Source organism: Otolemur garnettii, unplaced genomic scaffold, assembly GCF_000181295.1.
Source record: "Otolemur garnettii isolate 467f Iridium unplaced genomic scaffold, OtoGar3 scaffold00026, whole genome shotgun sequence".
Taxonomy (NCBI): Eukaryota; Metazoa; Chordata; class Mammalia; order Primates; family Galagidae; genus Otolemur; species Otolemur garnettii.
In genome coordinates this window covers 3,153,391-3,166,665 of record NW_003852421.1, presented here as the reverse complement: position 1 = coordinate 3,166,665, position 13,275 = coordinate 3,153,391, and the positions used below count along the sequence as shown (strand labels likewise).

General features: G+C 39.7%; 1 protein-coding gene across 1 annotated transcript in view; it reads left to right on the top strand.

Moving 5' to 3' along the window:
• F13A1 (coagulation factor XIII A chain) overlaps positions 1-3,388 on the top strand; it is a 149,958-nt gene extending 146,570 nt beyond the window's left edge. Inside the window, exon 14 of the mRNA XM_012804212.2 lies at positions 2,874-3,388. Within this exon, the coding sequence (XP_012659666.1) occupies positions 2,874-3,027 (154 nt within the window). The 3' untranslated portion in view covers positions 3,028-3,388. The remainder of the gene's footprint in view (positions 1-2,873) is intronic.
• The last annotated feature ends 9,887 nt before the right edge of the window (positions 3,389-13,275 follow it).

Below are 13,275 nucleotides of genomic sequence, written 5' to 3'. Positions count from 1 at the left end.
CCAGAGATTACCTTGCATAAATGTCACTATAACCTGCTAATTTGGCAAAATTTTGTCATACAATAAATTCATCTCTTGAAAGCTGGAGTTAGCTAAAGCACTGGATTGCTACTATGGTGAAATGGCAATAGCTACTATTTTCTGAATGTTCACTACATACCAGGCCCAGTCCTGGGCACTTTGCTTGGACTGCCTAATCCTCATGGTAAGTCTATGGAGTAAACACTGCATGGTTCCCATTTTGCAGATGAGAAAACAGAGGCTTACAGAAAGACTATAAATTGCCTAAGATTATACAGCTAGGAAAGGGTTAAGCCCAAGTACCTGGACTTCAGAGTCCATGGCGCTTGTAACCAGTAGAGAGTATTTCACTATACAGATGCTAGGTGTTTCACATTATTTAACTAGCAATGTCTGATTTTTTAGAAAATGGACACATTCATTCCAATTTGCTTTTCTCTCTATAGCTCCATCCGACAGGCAAATAAAACCATTAAATAAACTCCACATGTAATAGTGCTAATTATGAAACCATACTACAAATAAGACCCCTTTTTTTCCCATTGAGACAGAATCCCACCTTATGCCCTGAGGAGAGTGCAATGGTGTCATAGCTCACTGCAATCTCAGACTTAGGCTGTGGGTATCCCGCTGCCTTAGCCTCCAGAAGCCACTGAGATTACAGGCACTCGCAGCAACACCCATCTAGGTTTTTCCATTCTTTTGGGAGTCAAAGTCTCACTCTCACTCAGGCAAGTTGTGAACTCCTGAGCTCAAGCAGTTCTCTCTCCTCAGCCTCCCACAGTGCTGGGATTACAGGTGTGAGCCACCACACCCAGAGCAAGACCATTTTTTTACTTGGTATTCTTCACTGCCTATACAGTAGAACCTCTATGGTTGACCCCCTCCCTACATTGACCACCTCTGTAAGTTGACCTAATTTTCATAGACTGGATATGTACTACATGTACATATCAATCAGTACAGTAGGCTTACTTCCTTACGTTGACCACCTCTGGTTGTCAGTTTGTTACAGTGCCCTGGTGGTCAACTTACAGAGGTTCTACAGTATAACAATGTGTTTTTTTAAAACTTCTAACCACCCAAAATTGCTAAGTATTTATAGAGGCTTTACGTCTCCAAGCTCATTAGAATTCATATCCAGTAATGAGCCAATTTTAGTGACCATAAAGTAACTTTGAGAACCAGCCGGTTTTACAGCCTAATGAGTCATATTTGGAGGAAGCCATATACTGCATTATACAAAACCACATGGGACAGATTGTGTCATCCCAGAGCAGAAGCAGCCAATACTTTTGCTATGAGGCAAGTCTTTTTACCATCCCTCATTTTTCTGATGTTCAATTTTTCATAAATGGCAACATAGTATAAATTCTATTCTACTAATAGGACTCTAGAAAGAATATTCCAGCTCTTCCATTATCTGGACCATTGAGTCCTGTGACCTTGGAGATTAAGTAGGGTGTTTAGGACCTCAGTTTCCTGATCTCTAAAATGACAACATTGGACTAAGTGATTTCTAAAGTTTTCTGATTCTGACAGGGGTCTGTGCTCCTGAAAATAGTCCCCTTTTTTCTCTTTTCAAAACACTCATGGTGGTCTTCATTCATCTACCTCCACTCTTCCAGGGAAAGGGTGGCTCAGGGTCCGGTGCCAGGTCACCAAGCACATACCCTCCTGAGGGTCAGAGACCATTGAACAGGAATGCAGTGAACATTTGTAGGAAGCTCTTGACACTGAACAGAAGAGTATCTATCTTGAGAAATACAACCTATGAAAAAGTAAGCATAGAGGTTAGAAAAAGTATTTTCTTGTAGAATATAATATGAAATACAATATGTAGTAGCAGAAAATCATGATTTTGGAACTCAGATAAACCTGGGTTAAAATCTCATCTCTGCCCATTTACTAACTTTGTGATCTGGAAAAAGTAACTTCACTTGTTAACCCTCCATTTTTCTTAGTTATAAAATGTATTGAAGAGTGTTTACCTCAAGGTACTACTATCACACATATAAAACCTGAATATAATCTCCTCCCAGGGCTTATAGGGGAGAATATTTTAATATATATGTATGAATCACCCAGAGAAGCCTAAATCTCCACAGTGGGGATTGACTAGAGTCAATCATCCACTAGAGTAGGCTTGCCCGTGAAACTCAGGAAGACCTCAGGGTACAAGGCTGGGGTGGAGAGGAGAACACCAGGACCATCAAAGGCTGTATCATCATTGGGTACATAGAGCATTAGGAACAAATAAATAGCAGAAAGTTGCAGGGGTGGTGGTTGAAATAGGATTACAAATTACAAAACATAAAGATATTCAAAGTCAGATGACAGCAATCGGGGCTCTGTTCCAGATGCTGGGCCTGGAAACAAGGTCTATCCCAAGGGAGTTGGCTAATTACAGTGTCATGATAGGTCTCATAATCTGAAATACAGATTCAGATAGGTCTCTAATCCCAGAAGGGAACCAAAGTGGCAAAAAAAAAAAAAAAAAGAGCCTATGTAGATCAGTCACATAGATAAGGCTGCCATAGAAGGCCTGGTGACAAACCAGAATTCAGTTGCCTGGTGGCTAAGTGGGGTTCAGTCAGCATCTTTCAACTCCTGGGAGGCCACTAGATGTAGCCAAATGGAAGAAACATGACCCAGTGGGACTGTCAGTGACAGCCTCTGTCTTATATGGGGACCTTACTTGGGTTGTAACTTACTGAATCAGCCAACCAGGCCACTAAGAATTATTAACTGAGAGAAAGAAAGCAAGAGACTCAGGAAAGGGTTCTGATCACTTCCCAATCAGGACAGGAAGCTGAATTTGCCAACCTTTCTTCTCTTTTCTATCTTTTCAGTGAAATCCGGCCCAATACCACCGTGCAATGGGAAGAAGTATGTCGACCTTGGGTCTCTGGTCCTCGAAAGCTGATAGCCAGCATGACCAGTGACACCTTGAGACATGTGTACGGCGAGCTGGACTTGCACATTCAAAGACGACCTTCTGTGTAGATGCAAAGGAGGCCAAGGCAGATGCAGGCACCCAGCTTCCTGTAGTTGTGGCTAAGAAAATGCTAATGCAAAAATAATCAGCTCTTGCTTTAACTTAGGTGTCAAGACCCAGACAGACTAGAGAGTGCTGACACCACATATTTCAAATATACACTTTTCAAAACCTGGGCTATTCAGTGCGGAAGTTAGTTTTTAGTGGCTCCACCTTCCAAAAGATTCTGAGCATTAGCTTTAACTAAGCTCTAATTAAGCTTTCATAGCTCGTAAGAGTAAAAGTCATCATTTATCATCATGATGGCTGCAGCTCCAAATATCAGGGGTCCCCTAGCAGGAGGATTTTATTGATACCAAAACTTGTGATTCCCCATCTATTCTTTTGTGGTAACACACTCCCTGAAAGGGAAAGAAGCATGTCATTTGGGCCCATGAATTCTATTCTCCTTTCATAGAACTAGGTTCTACCCTCTGTATCAGAATATTTCTCCCAGGACTTGAAAGCAACATCATTTTTCTTCTTGGCAAAGCCAGGGAAAGGTCTTTCATCTTGCACCTGCAGCCAACCAACTGCCTGCCAAATTTCACAGATTTACCTTGTGAGAAGATGTGGCCCCACATTAGCAAATAACATTTGTAGGAAACTTAATCACCTAAGAGGAGATAAGAAAGCAGATGCAGTATTCAGGTCTATTAAATAATGTAGTTTTATGGTGCTTTATATAGAAGGTGTCACACTGTGGCCTGATCAGCAGGAAGTAATATCCCCTAGTCTAACCCTTTCTGGTATACAGTAATAGAAAGTAAAGAGGCTGGTTTGGTACTGAATAAGTGAGGAATGAGTCTCCTAAATTAGTGATTATATTTTGCCTGCCTGTCTGGAATCCTTTGCACAGGGATGCAGGCTCAGATCCTTTTTCAGAGATAGAATAAATCCAACAGGTTGAAGAAGCCAGCATATCTGGAGGCCAGACATGTGGAAGAATGGTGGCCACTGATTCTCTCCTGTCCTTCCCATCACCCATATTGGGACCTTGGCTTGGCACTCAGGTGCTGAGAGGTGACATAGACTCAGCTTTGCAAATAGCCAGTGATGGTTCTGACCCAAGAACAAAAGAATGACATCATTTGTATTATGCTCCAAGTTACCAAAAGACAAGGCTACCTGGTATTTATTTGCAAGGCTGATTTATGTTCAGAATTTCCCACTGATATGCCTAAGATGTGATGTAGGTCAGCAGACTGTGATTCTTAGCAAAAAATGAACAGCACACTAGGGGGAAAGCCAAGTGGAATACTCTGGTATATATAACTGCATTCCTAAGCCTTTGAGATGGTTCCTGAGCCTTCAGCACTAACCTGTGAGGGTTACTGGTTCCCTCTATAGATGCATCATACACAGCTCCATTAAGTCACCTCCCAGCATTTGCCAAGCCTCCCAATTTAAAAATGAAATGCATTTTTCTAGCCTGTTTAATTGGCTTAACTTAGTATATTTTTTATTAGTTAGAATGTAATAGAAGCTTAAAATAAAGTTACTCTGATTATATTTGCATCTGCACGAATGTGAGTGCTTTTAATTTTCACAACACACTACTGATCAGAAGTTCTTGAGAAGTCATCCTTTCTCTGCAGCAGACAACTCACCTTGGACAGGACAACAGGCATTTGTTCTAAAAAGAAAATGGCTATAATTGGTGTTGAAGTCAAAGTTACCTTTCTTCGCCTCCTTATCTCCGTCTTATTAACCATATTTACTGAAGAAACAAGTTGAATATTTAGTTAAAAAACCAGCTTCCAGAAACTTCAAAATCTCTGCAGATATTTTCTTATGAACCATCTCATGAACCCTTATGCTGAATTAGTGGAAAGCGAACATGGAGATCTATCATTATGAATGCCTGATACAATTTTAGAACAATGACAGAAAATATATGGCAAACATGCATGGGAGATCTATGTTCAAGGCAGACATCACTGAACAATTGCAACTCAGATAGGACCTCTGAGTCCTTCTCAATTCCAGGCAGCAACTACCAAGTGATTTGAAGCTGGCATTCAGGATGAAACCCATTTGTCATGGCTTCATTAGAGCAAACTCATCCTCTTTAATAGCTGGAAATCCACACATATAATAATGTTGTGACTCTAAGAATCATATTTCAGCAATGGTAACAATGTATGTGTCTCAGATCACAGCAGAGACCATGAGTTCTAGCTTCTGTCTGTGCTAGCTCTCAATGCTATTAAACAAATCTTCATTTGTGTTTAGAGATTCAATGACAAAAGAAGAGTAATAATAGTTATATTTCCACAAGGTTCTTCTGGGGGATATATCAAACATTAACAACAACCCACATAGGATGATAGATAGAGATAGATAGTTGTATTTTATTCAAATAATTTTATCTCATCAAACTTGTGAAAGATGTAAAGATTACTATTTCCAGCCTGTTAATGGAGAGTCCAATAAAGTCTAGAGAGCTATGTGTCATGACAACTCAAGCTGTGGGTGGGAGTAGGCAGTGAGAACAAACTCTGGTTTCAGAACCACACTTGCTCTTATTGTCTCTTTGAAGTTTTAAGAACCCTGAGTTTTAAGATCAACTTCAAGACTCTTTCAACAGCTTGTAGTATGACAGCAAATAAGAATATGCACAATAATAGGAGCATGGAGTTTGTACTAGAGACGGAGATGGAGTTTGTACTAGACTCAATGGCAATTAAAAGTCCCAAAATCCCAGATGGAAGGTCATTGTTTATGAATATCCAATGTCATTACAAAGTTAATAAATAGTTCAACCAACCCAACCATCCATCCATTCACCTTTCCTTCCATTTAGAAGGAAATTCCCCTACAATTCAGCCAACTATCAAGCCTTCCAACCATCTCTATTCCAACCATCCATTTATGTATGCATTGGTATCATTCTAAAGAGACAGAGCATAGGAATTCAAAGTTGAAAATTCCATAGTACTCAGAAAGAGTTTATAATGCAGAGGAGATGCAAGATACATAAGCAGATAAAGAACAATTGGATAGGTATGATAATAGAGGAATGGCCAGAGTACCACAGGAAAAAAGACAAAGTATGTCTGAAGAAGACTTCCCTGTTGTTTATAGGAATAAGAAGGAAAGGTTTAGACTGAATCTTGAAAAAAACAATATGAGGTAAGTAGGAGACCATTTAAGAAAGGAGAATGAACTATGCCCTTGGTTAGCTTGGCACAGAGAGATGGTGAGTATCCATCAGGGAAAGGCAGGGCCAGAAACACAGGTAAGGGTCAGAGTTGGAGCACTCCCTGATATGAGAATTTGCTCCTCTGGGCCGTAATGCAGAGTGGAGCTAGTAGAGGCAGCCAGAGACAAACTGGATACCAATCTAAAAGTTATGGATGAATCAAGGAGTGACAGGGCCAAAAGAGTAGAAGGTTGATGCCTAATGCAGGCCAATGAGGAAGGTTTCAGATTAGGAATGAGGCCACAGTTGGGCTTTGGAGTGGGAAATGAGATACACCCATTTGGGCCAAAGCAGATCAGCGGGAGAGCTGGCAGGTGGGGTGCTGTGCTTGTCAGGCACTCATAGAAGTGTGAACAGACAAGTCCCTAGAAGCTAAAATTTGGTCAGACAAAAAATCACCCTGGGAAGGGACCACTGAAGATCCAGGATCTTGGCCAAAAAGTCATGCTCACTTCTGTATTCAAGACAAAGTTCTTCACCTCAGGACCCAACGGAACAACCACTTCTGGAAACATGCTTTCCCTTATTAAATCAAGTTTGTCCCTCTGTTCTCAGCACCTTAACTCATTCAGGCTCATAAGCACCCACCTTTCTCTACAATAATGAAAACAAGCCAATCCAAAAAAAAAAAAAAGTGTCTGTGAGAAATCACTTTATAAAACAAAACAAGCCAATAAATGAGAAACAAAGCACTCAGTTACACTAAGAAAAGGACCAAGAAAATTGTCTTTACCTCAATTACCAGGAATTACACTAAGCATTTTCTAGGTCTAGAATTTGAACATTTTTTAAAGATACTTGGTAAACTCACTGCTGATACAATTCATGTACTCTCATTAATGTTTACACTAGCCATTATTCTAGGACTTAAGTAATTATCTAAGCACTGCATCACCAGCCCTCTGAATAACATAAGGGGTCTAATGACTATTCTCTATTAGTAAAAAGCATGCACCTATCCACAAAGAAGATTCTTTCCTCTTCTGTCTGGTGTCAGCAAGTTTGGATAGTAAGAAGATACAGCAAGGGATCAAAAAAATTACACTCAGATTTACACTTTGTTACCTGAAGATGGCAGATTTTAAATTACCTCAAAAAGACTATCACTCTTTCCATTGAGAAGCGGGGTCCACGTTTCCCTTCTTGTCCTTGATTCTAGGTGGGCTTTATGATTTTTTTTTGCCCTTTGACTGAAGGAATGTGATAGAAACAATGCTGCCAGTTCTCAGGCCCGAGCTTTGGGAAACTGGCAGCTTCCACTTTATCTCTTGAAATCTTCATGGAAGCCCTGAGTATCTATGTAACAGCTCAACTACTCTGAGACCAGCAATGCTGGAGAAGCCACATGGAGATGCTCCCACCATCCTAGCTGAGCTCAGCCTTCCAGCTTCCTCCACCAAGGCACCAGACACAGAAATGAAGCCATGTGGGACCCTCTAGACCTGCCCATCTGCTAGCTGAATACCACCATTAATTGATATCACTTAAGAATAACCCTGATCAGCCTTGCCCAAATTCCTGTCCCACCAAATCAGTAGATATGATTAAATACTTGTGCTTTTTACAATTTTTTATTATTATTTGTTTTTATTTTTATTATGTATGGTACATGTGATACTTTGTTACATGCACAGAATGTGTAACGATCAAGTCAGGGTATTTAAGAGGTATCCATCACCTCAAATATTTATCATTTCTATGTGTTGAGAATATTTCAAGTCCTCATGATAGGCTACTTTGAAATATACAATACATTATTGTTAAATGTCATTTTAAGCCACTGGATTTGAGGTTATTTATAATGCAGTAAGACATTATCAGAACCTTTAGCCTTAAAAATCTCAGGAAAGAGAGGAATTCACTGATTAATGCTATTCTTTGATTCAAGGAAATGCTCTGTTGTTGCGTTGGGGTTTCATGAGAGACAGACAGCGTCACCACAGGTACAGTCTCGCATCTGGAATTATTATAGTGAAAGAGAGAGACTACTTCTCTGGTGGAAGTAGCAAAGCTTTATTGTTCAAGACCACCTTTTATAGTTGGCTGGTCACGTACACATTATTAATTAACAAGCAAAGCATTCATACTACTTTCTAAAGTTAGTTCAACCTTCAAAAAGACACAAAGTTTGAAACCCTGAGACAGTTGCAAAAGGGAGTTTGTCTAAAGACTTGAGACTACCAAGAGGGGAGTAAAACCTTGAAGTTACACTATACACTCATTGTATTACAGAAAGCAGATTTATGGCTCTGTCTCTGGCAATCTGGAGGCCTACATAGTTTTCCGAAAAGAGTTCACTTCTCAACCCCTAGGCTGTGTCTCTGCAGAAAGGTTTTTAACCCCTTCTTTGCAGGCTTAACAGCCACATGGCCAGGGTCACTGGAGATGGGTTTTTATGCCCTAATCCTCAGGCCCTGTTCCATGCTGACCAGGGATACTGAGTTATCGACAGAGTTGCCTTCCACAGAAGTCTGTCCACCTGCCTCTGGAGCTTAAAGGGAGCACATAGTTTGTGAAGGAGCACACAGCTGTGGGGTTTTACCCCACACTCTGTGGTTTTGAACTTCATCTTTTCTTTCTGAAGAATATATACAAATATAGAGTTTGCTATTTCTCAGTGGCCTCCACATATTTCAAGAGACCTAATGTGTGTGACTGAGTGTAATTGTTTAAATTTACCAGTTCCTTTTACCCCTTCCTGTTAAATTTGTTTTCAAAGCCCTTCACCATCCTCATCTCCATCAAGATTTGGCTAGATGCCATTAGGGACAACTTGAAGATGACAGAGAGGGTGCAATGATAAAGGGTGACATTGCTCTTTCACAGAAACTTCGGAAATGGGGCCTCAAAGAGACAGTCAGATACTCAACAATCCTACAAACCTGTTCTCCCTACCCCCACTACAAACTGAAATAATCAGAAATGAGTTGGAGTTGAGTCATGAACTCCCTTCAGACATTTGAAAACATCCTGATTTATACACAACTGTACACTGATTTAGTTCTATTGCATGAAACAAAATAGAACAAAGTAATTCATTTTCATGTTAGCTGTACCTAACCCTGCAATTTGCAGCCACTGGAATAAGTAAACCCAAGAATGGCCTAAAACCAGGAGTTTCTGAGTAAAGATAAGTAAGAAACTAGCCATGGACATAGGCAGTCAGTCAAGCTTTGGCACAATTTTGATGCCAGTGACCCAAGAACAGTCTTGCCTTCTAATAATGTGTCCTCAGCCCTCAGGGGTGGCCACAATGGGTCAGCCATCCTCCTGCCCAGCCTTTATCTTCAAGGCTTTCTGCCACAACTGGCATGGACCTCATGTTTTACACAGAAAGCCTATGTCCAGGTGGTTTCCCTGAGGTCCCTGACAAAATGCATTGAGAGTGCATCCCTCCCGTCCACACAGCTCATCAGTACTGCTCTCAGAAAGGGGATGAGCACTGGCTTGCCATTCTATACCTTTTCCCTCAGAACAAAGATTCTTAAACTTAGTAGAGGAAGCCCCTCATATTAATTTTATGAACCATAGCATTTAATGGAGATTTTTAGTATTTTCCTACTATGATGCCATTTTTATTCTTTTACTCTTAATGATATCTTATCATTCTCTTTTTCTTTACTGTTTCTTGTGCTAACCACTTATGGCTAACATTTCCCATATTTCAAATTTGCGCATCACACCCCACCAAGCATTCCTCTACCTAGATCAAACCCATTGAGGCTGAAGTGCCTGTGGTATTAGGCTGCTACTGCCAAACTTGCTTCTTTACACATTATATTTTTATTATAAACACAAGGCCAAGCTCATGAGTACTATTCTTTTGTCTTGCCTATAACTATGATTTCAAAAATTACGGCTCCCATAAAGAAATCTGCCTTTTATGCTGATCATTAAAAAGAAATGCTGGGTATCTTCAATAATATCCCAATTAGCTTTATTGAGTATACAATGCTAAAAACTCATAAAAACAAAAAGATATTCTTACTAACATAAAATTGAAAAATAGGCATAATATAATAAAACCTCTCTCTATAATGAAAAACAATAAGCTTCATTGGTATCTTCACTAGCAAGGTTTAACCAGAAAATGAAAGGCCATTGTCTGGGAAATTTAAACTTAAAAAGAAAGCCTGAGCTCACCTGAATAACCTAAATATTGGAACTGTTATATAAAAGCATTCTATTTTGACCACTTCTTTAATCCTGGTTATCTCCTATAAGTCTAATTTAAGGATAACCACAGCATCTCTGCATGCTAACCAACACTTAGTGCTTTGTTCTCTCAGTGCTCAATACACATAAAATTATAAAACATAATGAAGTACTGACTGTATCTTGCTTTTTAAAAATTAATACATCAGATAATTAGATATCTGAAAGATTACCTTGGCATACTTGGGCCTGTGCTAAATTGAGAGGCAGCAAAGAATTCTGCTAAAATAATGAGATGAAAGGTGGTCTTGGATACTGTTGGTGAAGTTTAAATTGGTGCAATGCCTTTGGAAAACCATTCAGCATTACTTATTAAATCTGAACAAATACTATGACCCAGTAATTCCACTCATAGGTAATTCCATTCATATGGCCAATGGAAAGATGCTGCAGTGGCATGGACAGATAAACCGTGGCATATTCACACAATTGAATAATATACAGCAATAAGAATTTAAAATATGGGAGGGAGAAGGGAGGGGGGAATGGGGGGAGGGAGGGTGATTGGAGGGATCACTTCTATGGTTTATCTTACAAGGGTACAAGTGAATCTTTCTAAGCGTAGACTATGATTGTCTTAACAAAATAAGAAAATGACATGAAGGCTATGTTAACCAGTTTGATGAATATATTTCAAATTGTATATGAAAACCCCACACTGTACCCCAGAATTGCATTAATGTACATAGTTATCATTTAATCAAAAAAAGAAAAAATAAATAAAGAGAAAACCCTAAAAACAAATAAAGTATTTTGCCAGTAAAAAAAAGAATTAAAAATGCAATAAATAAATATCTCCATAAAATACAATATGACGTAAAATAATACAAAAAAGCTACCACCCGACATTGAGAGAAAGAAGCTAGATACCAAAAGATACCTGCCATGATTCTATTCATTTAGAGTTCAAAAATAGGCAAAACTAGTCTATAGGGCTAGAAGTCAGGACAGTAAGTCACTAGCCCTAAGGAAGAGGGATAGTGACTAAAAAGGACACAAGAGGGATCTTGGATACTAGCCATGTTCTATTTTGGGGGTGTTATAAAAATCCATTGAAATATACATTTATGGTTGTGTTCATTCTTTATTGTTGATGTGACAAACTTAGCTGCTTCTCGGTTTTGTGTATCAGGAACCCAGGCACAGCATAGTTGGGTCTTCTGGCTCTAGGTTGCTCACAAGGCTGCCAACAAGGTTAGCCAGAGGTCTCATCTGAAGAACTGACTGGGGGATGATCTGCTTCAGACTTATTCATGGGTTCCTCACAGACTGGTCGGCTGAAGGCCTCAGATTCATGTTCACTGTTGGTTCCTTGTTCCCTCAGTTCCTTGTCATACAGTGTCTCCATGAGACAGCTTACAACTTGACATCCAGCTTCCACCACAGTGGGAAAGCAAGACAGCAAGATAAAGTAAACAAGAGAGAAGCCAAAATCTTTGGGTAACCTAATCTCATATATGGCATCCCATCATTTTTGTCAGGTGAATAACTGAGTAACTAAGTCTAGCCCACAGTGGGGGAGGGGATTGTATAAGGCATACATATTAGTAGGCAAGGATTACAGGAGACCATCTTAGTTACGCCTCAATAAAAGTGAGGGAAAAAATTATTCTTAGAATTGTGAAGAGGAAGTCACAAGGTCCAGCTACACAAGTCTTTTGGTTTTCATAGTGTCAGTCTTCCTTGGCTCAAGAAACTGTCCATGAATACCTATTGAGTTCTAATTCATTTTCTTGGGGATTTTTTCCTCCACAATAGAAGACATCATCATCAGGATTTACTTATGAACAAAGCACCATCTAATCAACCCAAAAGAGCTGCCTTGACCCACTATTTGAAGGCCCAAGTACTCTAGCTATAAAGGCAATGTCTAGATGTCAGGGAAGGAGGTGTTGCTGTTCTCACTTTAGAACCACATTACAGACACTGCTTGGAAAAGGACCTGGAAAACTAACATTCTTTACTATTAATACTTGAGCCACCTCAGTGGGGATTTGCCTCATTGTGCAAAAACACAGGTAAAGGAAGCAGAAAATGTATGACAGATCATGTGTTAATACAAGGGGTACTTTGAACTTCCAGTTGATTATTATCTTTTTCATCTCTGTTGTGCATTGGCATAGCTTCCCTGACAATTTCTACTAAATGCTGGAAGAAGCTATAGTGTCTGGATGACCCATCACAATAAATTCCTTTGCCAAAAATGACTAACAGTCCCTAATGGCTAAAATAGAGCACATGTAGGAGTAGGGAAGGAGTGTTCCTCTCCCTGGTACTTCACAGTTCAAGGTGCTCCTGTCATCTTCGTTACTCCCATTCAAGTATTTCTGCCACCAAAATTCCAAAGCCCTTTGTCTTCAGCCAGTTTATTTTCTTCACCATTCTACCTTCTAGAGGCAATCCAAGCATCAAAACCCAAAATAGTCAAGGTAGGATGATAACCAGAACTTCACCATTGAACGTAGTTTGTTTGAACATATTGTGTTGTCTGTGGGCTCCCCCCTCCAAATGAAACATCCCGAATCATCCTAAGCTGAATTATCCTAACCAAGTTTTCCCAACAACCTATCTCCCACTTTCTCATACACAAGACAATAATCATAAATTCAAAACTTGCCCTTTTCTCTCCCCCATACAGCTGTCAAAGTAGCTTTCAACAGAAATTCTGCAGAAAACACTAAGTCACTCAGAGCTCCTTTTGTTGCGGAATTAGGGTTCAGGATGGGATTAGATTTAGGAAATTTAGAAATGAAGGTAACAGAAAAAGAGAGAAGATAAGCTTTAATTTTCTATCTCA